The 15918-nt window shown below is 37.4% G+C and overlaps 2 protein-coding genes across 2 annotated transcripts; one reads left to right on the top strand and one right to left on the bottom strand.

Annotated features, from left to right (window-relative positions):
* Positions 1 to 712: 712 nt before the first annotated feature.
* On the top strand, positions 713 to 7144 carry LOC149260182 (uncharacterized). Its single transcript, XM_089457210.1, has 4 exons — positions 713 to 2693; positions 2826 to 3308; positions 3573 to 5739; positions 6568 to 7144. Exons 1-4 carry the CDS (start codon positions 713 to 715, stop codon positions 7142 to 7144), a joined length of 5208 nt encoding a protein of 1735 aa, XP_089313336.1.
* Positions 7145 to 11733: 4589 nt separating this feature from the next.
* LOC149260181 (aquaporin NIP1-1-like) lies at positions 11734 to 15563 on the bottom strand. Its single transcript, XM_089457202.1, has 6 exons — positions 15404 to 15563; positions 13321 to 13382; positions 13029 to 13253; positions 12488 to 12682; positions 12286 to 12363; positions 11734 to 11814 (listed from the first exon to the last, which is right to left on the bottom strand). Exons 1-6 carry the CDS (start codon positions 15561 to 15563, stop codon positions 11734 to 11736), a joined length of 801 nt encoding a protein of 266 aa, XP_089313328.1.
* Between the last annotated feature and the right edge of the window lie 355 nt (positions 15564 to 15918).

Genomic DNA, 15918 nt, shown 5'->3' with positions numbered 1-15918 from the left:
CAATATTGAACCACAACCTGAGACAAAATGTCAACCAATTGAAGCTAAATTAAAACCACCTTGTCACTTAAACAAGCATGTGCTTAAGGACATTGCTCAGGAAAATCCGAAAAGGCAAAACATAGGCATTCAATATAACAGAAGTACAATGGAACAACAAGTAATTCTAAACAACACAGAAGATATTTGTGACACACCGCACACAAAAGATGTTAGTGACACACGGAGGTTCCGATCACTTAGAAACTTGAAAGAACATATTAGAACCAACAGACAAACAGAAATTGTAACTTCTTGTCGATTAGACAAACAATCAAAAAGTCTATCTTTGCGTTTGCTTAAAGGCATCATTCGGAAAAAATTGAAAACACAGAAAATAAGACTTGCCTTCAACACAACAATAATGAAACAAGAAATAGTCATAGAAAACATGGACTACAGCCCATCTGCAGGAAGATCAACGGATCTATCAGCGTGATCAACGAACCAAGTAAAATTTGAGACACTGAGATTTCAATCACTTAGAAGCTTGAAAAAACATATTAGAAACAACGCACAAACAGGAATTGTAATCCCTTGTTCATTAGGCAAAGAGACAAAAAGCTTATCTTTGCATTTGCTTAAAGGCATTATCCGGACAAAATCAAAAACACAGAAAATAAGACTTGCATTCAACACAACAACAATGAAACAAGAAATAGTCATAGAAAGCATGGACTACAATCGATTTGCAACAACATCAAAGGATCGTTCAGCACAATCAAAGAAATCTGGAAAATCCGACCTCTCGATTCAATCAAGATCAATGAACAAATTACCAGAATTATCAGAGTTTGATCAAATATATCAAAGACAAGTAAGTGACACACCTATTTTCAATTGTTCATCATGTGAAACAACTTTTTTCAAAAGAGACATCTGCTTTGTGAAACAAGAATGTCAATCAAAACAAAATAAGATTAGGAAACTATCAACTAGTTTCAAGAATGTTAAATCTCGTGTTGAAAATTGCTACATTTGTAAACATTGCAAAAAAGCAATTGAACATGAAACAATTGCTAAATATGCAGTCCCTGAACAGATAAGAAGAAACAATGGCACTAGAACACTGAGAGACCTCACTGAACTAGAGGAAAGACTAGTCGCATTAAGATTGCCCTTCTTGCAAATAAAAGAAATGGGCCATCAACATAAGAAGTCGCAACTGGGCTTAACTGGAGGAGTCATCAATGTCCCCACTAACATTTCCAGAATCCAATCTGCATTGCCTCGAACTATAAAAGACACTGACATGGTTGTCGTTGTTCTAAAAAAGAGTTTAAGATTCAAAAGTGCTTATGCATTTGGTCGAGTTCGAGTTCACAAAGTGATGAAAGCATTAAAACAATTATGCAAAAGGATGCTTTACAAGCTCGAGAACGCTACCATAAATGACAATTGGAAAGAGGCATTCCTACAAAACCAAGAAGCTTATGAAAGTTCAAGTGACGCTGAAGATAGCGAACACGATAACCAAGACAACGATGAACCAACGACAAAAACATTGGTCCATGGATTCATTGATGCACACACCGTCCATGACCTTGTAAATAAACAAATTAACATTGCACCTGCTGCCGGATACATGCCATTAGGAATCTTCAAAGATAAGTACTCAGAAGAGATGAGTTTCCCATCGCTTTTCTATGGCAACAAACGCCCAGCTGACATCTCCAAAAACTTTACATATCAAAAGATTTGCCACTGGGAAGTGCTGCATAAAAGCCATGATTTTGCTTATCATACTACAAACCTCTTCTATAAAGCAATTCGCATTATCATAAATCAGGTGTTGAATACAATGTGGATTAGAATTAGAAAAGGGCAGTTGAAAGGTAGAAAATTAGTTGCAAAAGACGTTAAGTCAAAACCAAACCTAGATCGTCTTTTAAATTCTGACATTGGGTACATGGACCTAAAAACAATTCGTACCTCACTTGACTACCACCAGCAAATACAGAACAAACTCTATGCAATGATACGACAACTAGGGCCGCCCACTTTCTTTGTTTCCTTTAGCAGTGCGGAGCATCTTTGGGATCCTTTAATGCATGCATTGAGACACATAAAACAAAACACTAGAAGAGCAAACATAGGTGAACTTGATGAAAGTGAACCTAGCTCATTAATAAGAAACAACCATGTTACTTGTGTATGTTACTATAGATCTAGGAGGGATGCATTACATCAATTGATATCTCATGATCACAAGTATTATGGAGAGCTCACTGACCACTTCTATGTAATTGAATTCCAAAACCGAGGCAGTGAACATGAACATGGCTTACTATGGATAAAATCTGCACCAATCTATGGTCAAAATACAAATATTGAAGTCGAGGAATTCGTTGACAATTACTTGTCAACTAATTCACTGTTACTTGCAAGTGAACTTAGAGTTCTACAACACCATTGTCACACAAAAAGTTGTAGGAAGCGTGCAAATTCTAATTGCAGATTTAATTTCCCAGTACCACCAATGAAAGTAACAAAAATACTTGAGCCTCTTGAATTCGATAGTGATAAAACAAAAGCACATGCAAAGCTAATCTTCGAAGCAATAAACAACACAAGATACAGTGAGAATGATACATTTGATAGCTTTTTAGCCAACCTTGGACTAGTACACAATGAATACATACATGCTATCCAATGTACACTAAATTGAACAACACTCTTATTGCAAAGGAACCCAGTTGACACCTGGACAAACAACTTCGCAAAACATATTCTAGGAATTTGGATTGCAAACACTGATTCCCAATTTGTACTTGATTCATATGCAGCTGCAATGTATTGCAGTTCTTATATGACAAAAGAAGATAAAACACTCACAAGAACATTTAAAAACATACACGACAATCATGTGAAAACAAAATATGATATCCTAGATACCATTAGTTCTTTAGGGAAAGCTTTGGTCAACTTGCAACAAATGTCTGCACAACAAGCAGTGCATATTGTGTTATCGCTCCCACTAAACTCCAGTTCACGGAAATGTGTATTTATTAACACATCTCCTGTCGATGATCGTGCATTTGTTCTTAAAAGACAAAAAGATCTGCAGAAGGAAGCAGATGACTCAGAAGACATAATGTGCCCATCAATTACTGACTACTATGCTCTCCGACCTACTGCTATTGAACATGTATGCTTAGCAGAATTTGCATCTAGCTATACAAAGAAAGGACAAGAACGCAGAAAATCAAGTAGACCATGTGTCATTCGATCTGTTAGATATAACAAATACAAGGACATTGAAAATCACTGTAGAGAGCAATTAATGTTATACTATCCTTATCGAGGAAGTTAAACTGCAATTAAGCAACATCACACAAGTTGGCACGCTGCATATGTTGCGGTCGAAGAAATAGTCAAGCAAAATGAACAAAAGTTCAAATTTTCTACAACAACTACATGGGGTGACATAGATGACGCAATCCACACAGTAGAAACAGAAACTGGAGAAATATTTGACATAGATAGTTTGAAATCAAATGAAACAGAAACTATAACATTTAACAAATCGATAGATGAAAAATATGAAAACTACGACTTCCAAAATGACTTGGGACATTTGCAAGATAGCAAGAAGTTTGCTCTACCATCTACAAGGCCATATGAAATCGTGAAACAACCACGTATACTTGAAGACGTAGAGTACTATGAATTAATGCGACAATTAAACACAGAACAAGCAAGCATAGTTACTGATGTTATAACAAGGAAATTGTACAGACCAGATGAGCTAATCTACCTGTTATTAACAGGAGGTGCAGGAACAGGCAAGACACACACAGCCAAGGCAATCTTCCAATCCTTAGTACGCATACACAATGTGGCATTGCCTTATAACCCATCACAACTAATAGGAATAATCGCTGCATACACGGGCAAAGCTGCCTTCAATGCTGGTGGTGTGACATTGCATTCTGCATTCTATTTGCCCTTTAACAAAGCAGATTGCCCCTCACTAAACAATGAAAAATTGGACACATTATCAAAGCATTTCCAACAATTGTGTGTCCTCCTCATAGATGAGGCATCGCTCGTTGGTGCAACAACACTATATCAAATTGATAAGCGCCTGCGACAAATCTTACACACACCAACTTCATACTTTGGCAATGTTGACACGATATTCTCCGGCGATCTTTACCAGGCAAACCCAGTCAGAGACTCCCTGATCTTTGAAAATCCAAAAATCAACAAAAACACAATTCCATATGACTTCTGGCCAGAGAAAATAAAATGTTATCAACTGCACACAGCCATGCGCCAAAAAGACCCATTGTTCATTGATGTACTAAATAGGATGAGATTAAACATGCAAACAGATGAAGGTATTGCTTATGTAAACAAAAACTGCTATAGGATCCCACCTTCAAGCCCAGTTTTCCCACACATTTTCTATCGCAACAAAGATGTCCATATTCACAATGTGAAAATGCTTTCCCTAACAAAGGGGGAACAAATAATGCTCGTTGCAATTGACAACTACGAGCTTCCTGGGTCGAGTTATTTTGATTTTGATAAAACAATCTCACTGCCATCAACAATTACAGTTAAACAGAACATGTTAGTTGAACTATATGCAGGAAATTACAGTACAAACGATGGATTAGTTAATGGTGCTGAAGGGATTTTCAAATCCTATTCATCTAATAACAACAGGCCTGACATTGTCTGGATAGAATTTTCAGACCCAAAAATTGGGAAACAACAAAGAAGCAACTTCAAACAACTATACGACATAAATATAATGCCAAATTGGACACCAATCTTTCGAATCGCAAAATCGCTAGCAATGTCTCGGAACAAATTACAAATTACAATTCGAAAACAATTTCCAATCCAATTAGCCTGTGCGCGGACAATACACCGGACACAAGGGTTGACATTGGATCAACTTGCATTTGACCCAACTGGTGTCACAAAACATGGTCTAGTCTACACTGCATTATCACGTGTTCGAACTATTGACTCACTATACTTGATTAACAAATTGACACAACAAAACTTCCATGTCAAAAACAAAATAATCAATGAGATGGCACGGCTAGAAACAATTGGTGCATGGAAACTAGAATTCGCAAAGAAGAAATCTGTTAACAAGGATGTTTTATCGATTGCAAGCCTGAACACACGTAGTCTACGTGCACATCTTAGTGACGTGATTCATCACAATGACTTAATGGAAAACATGATTCTATGTTTTCAAGAAACTCATTTGTACACTCCACCAGTAGTCAAAGAATTCTTATCATTCAATTTTGCGGCTGCACATTCTACACATGGAGTTCTTACTTGCATAAACAAAAAAATACCTATTAGAGCAACAAAGACATTTTGCAAGAACAAAACAGAGCTTACCCTAATTGACATGTACTTCCAACGACCAATTTGTTTAATGAACATTTATGCAGCACCATTTGAACAAGTATCCACGATAATGCAAATAATTCAGGAAGCAAAATCGCAAACTACATATACTGACTGTGTTTTTTTAGTTGTTGGTGATTTCAACATTGACATACAACAAGAAACAACTCGTAGCAAACTCTTTGTACAATTTATGGAAATGGAAAACTTACATGAAATAACAAGCAAACTATCTCCGCACCGAAACACAGTAATAGACCATATCTGGACAACTTTGCCTATGAAACAGTGTGAGATAAATGTAACATGGGCTTATTGGTCTGATCACAGCATATTCTATGCGCTATTACAGCTCTAATGACCCTTGGAACAAATCAATTTTAGCGTGTAGCAAAATCAAAGTAGCATTGATACACAAGTTTCTCTACAATTTGCTAAACTTCATATTCAAGCAAACTTCATATTTCCCTGTTCAAACAAATGCTGTGTTATCCGAGCAATATCAATCTCCAATGGCCATACTAAAAGTCTATTTCTTGTAGCTCGCTTGCAACACTCTGTTCAAACAAATGCTGTGTTATCCGAGCAATATCAATCCCCAATGGCCATACTGAAAGTCTATTTCTTGTAGCTCCCTTGCAACACTCTGCGTTAACTGATCTAGGTATGTAACGACACATAGAATAACATTATGCACAGATTTATTATTACATGGAACACATTTTGCTTGTAGACCTAATAGAGTACATATTTATTATTACATGGAACAAGTTTTGCTTGTAGACCTAATAGCTTGTACTCGTGTTGTACAGATAACTAATAAGAAAACACAGCACGAAGAAGTAACTCCTCCAGAGCCTTGCTGCCTTTCAGATCAGAGACTGATAAACAGATAATTAATATGAAAAGACAGCACGAAGAATTACCTGCTCCAGAGACATGCTCCCTCTCAGAGACTTGTGACGTCTCAGAAACTGCTAAAAAGTAACTAAAAAACCTTCAAATCTATTCTTACAAGTTTTGTAGTACAAACATAATGTTAATTCAGATTCTTCAATATTGTTCTACAGGCAGAAACAGGAAAGTACATCAAGTTTTGTAGTACAAACATAATGTTAATTCAGATTCTTTAATATTGTTCTACAGGCAGAAACAGGAAAGTACATCTGAGATAGCAGCCAAGCATCAACTATGCAGAACAATCACAATACAGGAGTTAAAAGGGCTGAAAATGGGAACAACTTTTCACGGCCAGATTCTAGTAATATACAAAACACTGGTCGACGAAGTCCACGGAATTGAATTGTTACGTGCTGACCTAGTGGACAGCAGAGGGAATATGACAATCACGCTAAATGTGCCACACAGCCTGATTGCTGCTACTGAAGCGAAACTTGTAGTGGGCCAGGGAATCTGTATTACAGATTTCAAGGTCTCTGCCAAGACAGTTTACGACCATGGAGACTGTCCGTGCATACTTGTTTTGCATGGGAAGAGCATCTTGGAACCAATTTCACCTATCTGTACGGAATACAGATTTGTTCCCACGATGACTATTAACCAGCTCACCAGCACAACAGCTGCGTTTGCAATCGGCACAGTTGCCGGCCTTGTAACAGCAGCGAAAGAAATAGCTGGTCAATATGTCCTAACTATCAAGGACGGCCCAGCTCAAAAAGACAAAGCCACGATATATACAAATTCAACCATTTATTCTTTTTAACATTTAAATCATCTATACATTTTAAGTAACCATTTACTTAAAAGCAATTACATTTAACACTAGTACATTTTGCAACGCAGGTGCATCTTTTTAGTACATTTCAGCCAATTTTCAAATCCATCCAACAACAAATTTTGAAACAAGAAGCACCAATGATGCTGTTTCGAAATCTTACCCGAGGCAAAGAACGTGGGTCATTACGCACTTGCAGATCCACATTCATTACAGTCGTTACTTCACACAGGGTACGTGCAGACCTGAGAAAACTACCTGCCTCAACAACAAAGTTTCTCTCATACTGCACAAAATATATATTATAAATCTTTATTTCCTGTTCTCCTAAATTACACATGTTCATTTAACATCCTCTTAGCATTTTTATTACAATATCTAACGCTAGGCTTGTACTGAAACATGGACCAGGTTAAAGGAATGCTGACTATAGCAAACATACATGCAGAACCCTTTGTTATAATCTGTAACAATTGCTCTCTGCCCGCCGATACATTTGGAACAGTTATCATGGACCAACTTAATTGTTCCACATGCAAACAGCTAACCACATATCGACGCAGTTTGCAATTGAATTGCATTATCCAAACAGAGGCAAATGTTCAATACAAATGCATCCTAAAGGACAGTTTGCTGCTCGAACTTTGTCCATCCTTAACAGGACTGACGTATGAAAAATATCTCGAAGACGTTGCCGACGTTACATACAGTTTACGAGATTTCCATGTACACAACAGCTTTCTGTTGGATAGTTCGGATGTCATTGTCCGTACAGATTGACACATTTTATCCTCTGTAGGATGTGACTTTCTCTGGTCTACGAGTTCATATCTGGTGGAAGCTTGGAATACCATCTTCATGGTATTGTTATATCTGTCTTTATTATTATTTGAACATAAGAACTCTTCTTCTGGGCATTTTAGTTTCTGTTGGGCTGAAAATAAACAACTCTGATGAATGTTTTGATGGTTCGGATTACCATCTTCATGCTACTGTTATACCTGTAGTTACTCTTCCTTTGGGCATTTATTTTCTGCTGGAATGAAAAGAAAGAAAGCTCCTTATTGTTTAACGGCAGGAGTTTGTCATGCCATTTTCATATACTGGTGAGAATGCAGAATATTGTGTTCTGCAAATAGAAATACGTTCAGATCTCTCTACATCGGTCTGGGTATGCTGAGTGGGTTCCTCTGTATATGCGTCTAGATTTTGTGTATGTTCTGTTCGACTGTCCAGTTCATCTTCCACATTCTTTGTTCCTACTTGGTGGATGCCATGCTGGTTTCCTCTCCTCGGCAAAGAATATTAGAGAACAAAAGTCTTTTATGCAACTGAGTGTTGGTGGGCGTGTTTCTGCCTCTGAAAAATGGATTGGGGAAGAGTATAGCCTCTTTTTGTTGAGGAAGACAAGGTTTTTTTGGAAAAGGAGAAAAAAATTACAGGATCTAGAACATGAGCCAAGCGATGCTTCTCAGCAGGTGAGCAAGGAGCATTTATTCTTTTTTGTGTTTCTATTGTCCATGTATGCATAAGCTTGTTCTCAACACTCTGATTCTTGTTAACTGGAAATTGAAACCAGTGTCTGAACTTTCTTTAAAATATCGCAAAATATTGTGTTCTGGAAATAGAAATACGTTCAGATCTCTCTACATCGGTCTGGGTATGGACTTGTGGGTTCCTCTGTATATGCGTCTAGATTTTGTATATGTTCTGTTTGCTCTTCACTTCTGTCAGTGCATTAATTTTCCTTATTAGCTGATCGATACATAGATTGCCTTTGTGTTGTACATAATTTGATGTTCTAATTTATATCTGCATGCCTGAAAAGCACAAAAGGTCATTCCGCCCTTGAGAAGTAGCATGTAAAGCAATTAATTCTCTTTGTATTACTACACTTTCCTCTTAATTGACAATTGAGTGAATAATTTCAGTAAGGAACTGCAAATTTTCAATTATTTTAATAACATGTGAATTTGAATCTTACACAAAACTCTCTTGCTTTTCTTTGCAGTGAAACTGTCCCCTCACTATCCCACTGGCTCTTGCAAATCCAAGCTATGAAGAATGATTCAATTCGATTTCTTTCTGCCACATCTTCAAGGAACAGAACTCTCAAGTGGACCTCCTATCTAGGAGGCGGATCTCCTTGCTCTTTGGACTCATTAGATGTCAATGCATTGATCAGCGATCAGTCATCTCTCTATAGTTCATTTTGTTCTAGGTAAAAATAGAGATTGATCTGATCCTGCAACTGGAAAATGTTGTTGTAACTATTGGCAACTCAATGAAAATGAAGCAGGCTACTAATATTTTGGACTCTTGTATCAGTTGAATTGACTTAATATCCACTTGAAACATTTTTTTTACTACTGTTTGATCTGAATGACTATGCTGACTGCTTTCTATCAAATATTTTGGAGAGGCCTGAATGAAGGCTATGAATTTCAATTAGATTAGCAAAGAGTTTTGACCTTAAGGTTCAAGGTTGGGTACTTAATACCAGCTGCATTTTCTGTCATATACCTCTTATGTATCCTTTAGTTCAATCATTGAAGTACAGTATCAAGTACTAATGGTTACACCCCTCTCTTATTCGTATTCAACGCCTATTTATTACATCTACTCAACACACATGAGAGGGACTATGTTGGTCAAGCGGGTCTGTTGATCAACCCGCTCATTACACAGTTTTGACCCAATCCAAACACTGGTTAATGCCTATCATGGGCAGCAGTACTGAACATAAAGGTATGCCATGAAAGCATTGGCCAATTAATTCTTGTCTTCTTGATACAAACAGCTCACATATTGTTGTAGTTCCTTTGCTCTATGTATTTTCTGGTACACTGTGTCAATAATTGTAACACTGTAGTGAGCAGAATGAATAATCCAATTCAATATACAACAATTCATACAATACAATCTTCAAAACCTGAGCTTGACAGAACAATGTATGTATAGATTAACCAAAATTCAAGAGTGTAATCTTGTTCAGAGTTAACTTCAGGGCAGATTTTAATCATAAAATGAATTCTACAGAACTGAAATCAATCCAGAAGCCCTAACCAGAAGTTTGTAACCAAAGTTGCTACAGAAATTACTATAGATCTGGAACTATCCTTTAGCTCCTTCTTTGCTCAGGATCTGCTGACATAGGAGCCACAATTCCCTTCCTTTTCATCACTGTTCTGCCTCACGTCAGCTACAGAGGCCCGAACCTGTGAGGGCTTTTACAAGGTATCACCGGAGGGTTAATATGCTGATAACGCCTGCACTCTATGAAGCACATAATGTTTTTAAGGGATCAAAGGTTTTCAACTTATGGACCTTAGTACATGCTTAACCATTTACTATTAGTCAAGCAGTACGATACTTTTCAAAGATCTTTGTTTGTTGAATATAATAAATTAACCCAAATATGAGTTGCCTAGAACAAGACTTATTTAGACTTTAAACAGGAAGTCTTTGCATTTGTTCTCAAATCTTTCTCATTCTAGTATACTGCAGCATATAAATAATGACATAAGACATTCCGGAAATCAAGATTGGCATGTAGTAGGGTAAGGACATATTGGTCAAAGACCAAAGCAGATCCATTGATTAATCAAGGTGAATAGGTGGTCAGTGGATTGATGGATGCTCCTTTCTGAAGTAGTTGGAAGAAAACACGAAGGACTACATGTCTGAGCCAGCAGGTATTGTCGCTGCTATGTGTGCCACTTCTCCAAACATCAAACGGCCTACTAATATTTTGGACTCTTGTATCAGTTGAATTGACTTAATATCCACTTGAAACATTTTTTTTACTACTGTTTGATCTGAATGACTATGTTGACTGCTTTCTATCAAATATTTTGGAGAGGCCTGAATGAAGGCTATGAATTTCAATTAGATTAGCAAAGAGTTTTGACCTTAAGGTTCAAGGTTGGGTACTTAATACCAGCTGCATTTTCTGTCATATACCTCTTATGTATCCTTTAGTTCAATCATTGAAGTACAATATCAAGTACTAATGGTTACACCCCTCTCTTATTCGTATTCAACGCCTATTTATTACATCTACTCAACACACATGAGAGGGACTATGTTGGTCAAGCGGGTCTGTTGATCAGCCCGCTCATTACACAGTTTTGATCCAATCCAAACACTAGTTAATGCCTATCATGGGCAGCAGTACTGAACATAAAGGTATGCCATGAAAGCATTGGCCAATTAATTCTTGTCTTCTTGATACAAACAGCTCACATATTGTTGTAGTTCCTTTGCTCTATGTATTTTCTGGTACACTGTGTCAATAATTGTAACACTGTAGTGAGCAGAATGAATAATCCAATTCAATATACAGCAATTCATACAATCCAATCTTCAAAACCTGAGCTTGACAGAACAATGTATGTATAGATTAACCAAAATTCAAGAGTGTAAGCTTGTTCAGAGTTAACTTCAGGGCAGATTTTAATCATAAAATGAATTCTACAGAACTGAAATCAATCCAGAAGCCCTAACCAGAAGTTTGTAACCAAAGTTGCTACAGAAATTACTACAGATCTGGAACTATCCTTTAGCTCCTTCTTTGCTCAGGATCTGCTGACATAGGAGCCACAATTCCCTTCCTTTTCATCATTGTTCTGCCTCACGTCAGCTACAGAGGCCCGAACCTGTGAGGGCTTTTACAAGGTATCACCGGAGGGTTAATATGCTGATAACACCTGCACTCTATGAAGCACATAATGTTTTTAAGGGATCAAAGGTTTTCAACTTATGGACCTTAGTACATGCTTAACCATTTACTATTAGTCAAGCAGTACGATACTTTTCAAAGATCTTTGTTTGTTGAATATAATAAATTAACCCAAATATGAGTTGCCTAGAACAAGACTTATTTAGACTTTAAACAGGAAGTCTTTGCATTTGTTCTCAAATCTTTCTCATTCTAGTATACTGCAACATATAAATAATGACATAAGACATTCTGGAAATCAAGATTGGCATGTAGTAGGGTAAGGACATATTGGTCAAAGACCAAAGCAGATCCATTGATTAATCAAGGTGAATAGGTGGTCAGTGGATTGATGGATGCTCCTTTCTGAAGTAGTTGGAAGACCTCTTTTGCATAGAAACTTTAAAACCTTGCTTTGATCATACCCAGCTATGATTACATTCATTGCAATCGTTGTTCCAACTGCCAGTCCTGCCGATTCTCCTATCTGTTCCATTGGAAACTCGCGGTTACTGTAATAAGAAATTTAATGGCATGTGCAGGCATATCTCATCCTTATTAAATGAATACAAATAGTTCAAGAAAAATCGAGGGTAGTCAGAAATAGATACCGCTTTGGTATCAGTAGAGACAGCAGAAACCACAAACATTAGGAAAAACGTGATAAGTATTTCTAACACGAAGGACTGCATGTCTGAGCTAGTAGGTACTGTGGCTGCTATGTGTGCCACTTCTCCAAACATCAAACGGAGGACAAATCCAGCAGATATTGCTGCAATAACTTGAGCTCCTATGTAGGCTGGAACCTATGATTTTAATCCCATACAAAACCATATTTCAAACTTTTTTTTTCATTTTTTATATTTCTGGAATCTGTAATCAACATAACGATCCCGGAGTGTTAAACTTCTGTCCATTGCAGATTCCAAGAATATGTCAAGATTCAAAGAATCTGAAATCAACATATTCTGAGCATCTTAATCTGACCATTAAAAAAAGAGTTGATTAATTAATCTCCCTTTATCTCTCAAATTTTCAAATATTCCCCCATCTATAATCAACAAATTCTCAAATATTCCAGAATTTACAATCAACATAAGTTTAGCAATCTCCGTCCATATATTAATTTGCCTAAAACAATTCTATACATACTTGAGCCCAAGGAAATCTTCGCACAAGTGCAGAGGCCAGAGTCACTGCAGGGTTGAGATGAGCTCCAGAAATATGACCTATGGCATAAATTATGATCATTACTGTCATTCCCCAAACAAGCGATACACCCAGATGAGTGATGGAATGATCGCTTTTCTGATCAATAACGACTGATCCACATCCTGAAAATATCAGGAAAAATGTCCCAATAATTTCTGCTAACACCTGCACTAAATATGTTCAATTTCAAATATCATGAAAGTTAACAGAGTAGTGTTTATTGCGACAGTACCCACACCTCAGAAAATGCAATTTCCCTCTTCTTGTGTCTAAGAGAACAAGAATTCACCAACCCTACAAGAATTCGCGGTACAATACTGCAAACAGCTTAACTGAAAAGGAAAGTCTGAATCAGGGTTATAATGTTTTTAAGGGATCAAAAGTTTTCAACTTATGGACCTTAGTACATGCTTAACCATTTACTATTAGTCAAGTCGTACGATACTTGTCAAAGATCTTTGTTTGTTGAATATAATAACTTAACCCAAATATGAGTTGCATAGAACAAGACTTATTTAGACTTTAAACAATTCCGCAAATCAAGATTGGCATGTAGTAGGGTAAGGACACTAAGATTCCATTTGAAATCTGCCCCTGATGTCAGATACATCACCTAATTTCCCATTTATTGCTGTCACATACATCATCTCATATGCCATCTGCTTCCGATGTCAGATAGATCGCTTAATTGCAAATTGTTTATTAGAATATCTTGGCCGCAATCTAACCCTAAGATTTCATTTGAGATCTGCCCCTGATGTCAGATACATCACCTAATCTCCCATTTACTTTTGCCGTCAAATACATCATTTCATATGCCAATCGATTGCTCACTTAACGTAAGTTCTCCGTTTTATAGCGATCATTTAATACTGGCCTCCTCCAATCTGATCTTCAAGTATTTCAGATCCATTCCAAATCAATCCGTATACGTACTTACTTCTGCACGTGTCAGCAGTTTACCCCGCATTCAAGTCTTGTGATCTTGCATGGCTTTCCTTATTTGGTTGTACAGTAAAATATTCTCAAAAACCCAGTTCCATTCACACTTAAAACTAGTTTGCAAACACATTGAACTCTTTTATAAATTGGCAAAAGCAATGCCTAATTTCTCGCTTACAAAAGAAAACCACCTTCTCCACCTAGATATTGACATACATCTCTCTGCTTCACATTACATGGAATCCATTAGCATAAGCCAACTTACTCAACTAGCGGCATTGTTTCTCTTAGCACTTGTTCTCATGACTCTTCTGATTATCGACATCGTAAAAGTAGAAACACGAAGAAAAAAGAGACCAAGAAAACAATAACATCTTGAACGAAGAGCATATGATTATGGAGTATGTTTCAGTTGTATAGTCAAAATTCTGAATCTCACGCCTATTTTTGCATTACTTTACGCGTTGTCTTAATTCCCCACTTCCTTGTCTGTTACAGGTCTACGACAGATGCTTCAAATATGCATTTGGATCTGCCATGGTGCTGAAACTCTCATTTTTATGCTTTTATCGTCTCTGCTGGCATGCCGATGATTACAAAACTAGCACATCAAGCTGACAAAGGAGAAGCACTGCAAACTGCCCTGATTGCAAATAACAGCGTTCCTTGAATCTAAAGAATCTAACCAGTATCCCAGTTTCAGTCTGCTCCATAGGCATAATCTCGTGCTTGTCTTGTATTCTTCACATGTTACAGTCTGTCATAAGAAATGCTTATTTTAACTTGATGCTATGCATTTGTATCTGCCATGGTGCTGAAACTCTCATTTTTATGCTTTTATCGTCTTTGCTGGGATGCCGATGGTTACAAAACACGCATATCAAGCTGAAAAAGGAGTGACTGCAGACTACCCTGATTAGAAATAACAGCGCTCATTGAATCTAAAGAATCAGTGTATCATTGATGCCAGTATTCTAGTTTCGTTTTTTCTATATATATGAAAACTGTCTAAAAAAAGTATCAATTTTCTTTATAGGCATAATCTGCTTCATAGGCATAATGTCGTGCTTGTCTTGTACTCTTCACATGTTACAATTTGTCATAAGAAATGATTATTTTAACTTGATGCTATGCATTTGGATCTGCCATGGTGCTAAAACTCTCATTTTTATGCTTTTATCGTCTCTGCTGAGATGCCGATGATTACGAAACTAGCATATCAAGCTCACAAACATCAAATAGGACCTACTTGGCTATGCCCTTAAGGCTACTCCTGGCTGTGATTGACTTGCTATGCAAAGACTAGAGGTTCTATGTCTAGAAGTGATTCTATGACTAGAGCTTCTAGACTAAGCAGAGGTTCTAGTAAAGACTGTGAGTATGGCGCATGACTGTGTACTTGACGATCTGGGATAGTCCGATGATATCCATTGCCCAAGCTCGAAATGGCCAAGGCTTGATAATCGGGTCCAAGTCGGAAGCCGGCTTGTGCTGCATTGGTCCATACCTCTGGCAGGCTGCTAAAACTCTCATTTTTATGCTTTTATCGTCTCTGCTGGGATGCCGATGATTACGAAACTAGCATATCAAGCTCACAAAGGAGAGGCAGTGTATCATTGATGCCACATCAAATAGGACCTACTTGGCTATGCCCTTAAGGCTACTCCTGGCTGTGATTGACTTGCTATGCAAAGACTAGAGGTTCTATGTCTAGAAGTGATTCTATGACTAGAGCTCCTAGACTAAGCAGAGGTCCTAGTAAAGACTGTGAGTATGGCGCATGACTGTGTACTTGACGATCTGGGATAGTCCGATGATATCCATTGCCCAAGCTCGAAATGGCCAAGGCTTGATAATCGGGTCTAAGTCGGAAGCCGGCTTGTACTGC

This window comes from Pinus tabuliformis, chromosome 6, assembly GCF_031772625.1.
Source record: "Pinus tabuliformis cultivar Carrire ecotype Pingquan chromosome 6, CPIR1, whole genome shotgun sequence".
In the NCBI taxonomy this organism is placed as follows: domain Eukaryota; kingdom Viridiplantae; phylum Streptophyta; class Pinopsida; order Pinales; family Pinaceae; genus Pinus; species Pinus tabuliformis.
The sequence above is the reverse complement of the archived record's forward strand: the minus strand, read 5'-3'. Positions and strand labels throughout refer to the sequence as shown.

Bases quoted from the DNA above. Each gene is read 5' to 3' on its own strand.
- LOC149260181 (XM_089457202.1), bottom strand. From the start codon at position 15,563: ATGAGAGTTTTAGCAGCCTGCCAGAGGTATGGACCAATGCAGCACAAG. The intron at 13,254-13,320 runs GTACTGTCGCAA...TATTTAGTGCAG, and splicing joins TTGCATTTTCTGAGGTGTGG to GTGTTAGCAGAAATTATTGG. The intron at 12,364-12,487 runs GTATCTATTTCT...CCAATGGAACAG, and splicing joins TCTCTACTGATACCAAAGCG to ATAGGAGAATCGGCAGGACT.
- LOC149260182 (XM_089457210.1), top strand. From the start codon at position 713: ATGGACTACAATCGATTTGCAACAACATCAAAGGATCGTTCAGCACAA. The intron at 2,694-2,825 runs GTACACTAAATT...ATTCATATGCAG, and splicing joins ATACATACATGCTATCCAAT to CTGCAATGTATTGCAGTTCT. The intron at 5,740-6,567 runs GTCTGATCACAG...ATTGTTCTACAG, and splicing joins AATGTAACATGGGCTTATTG to GCAGAAACAGGAAAGTACAT.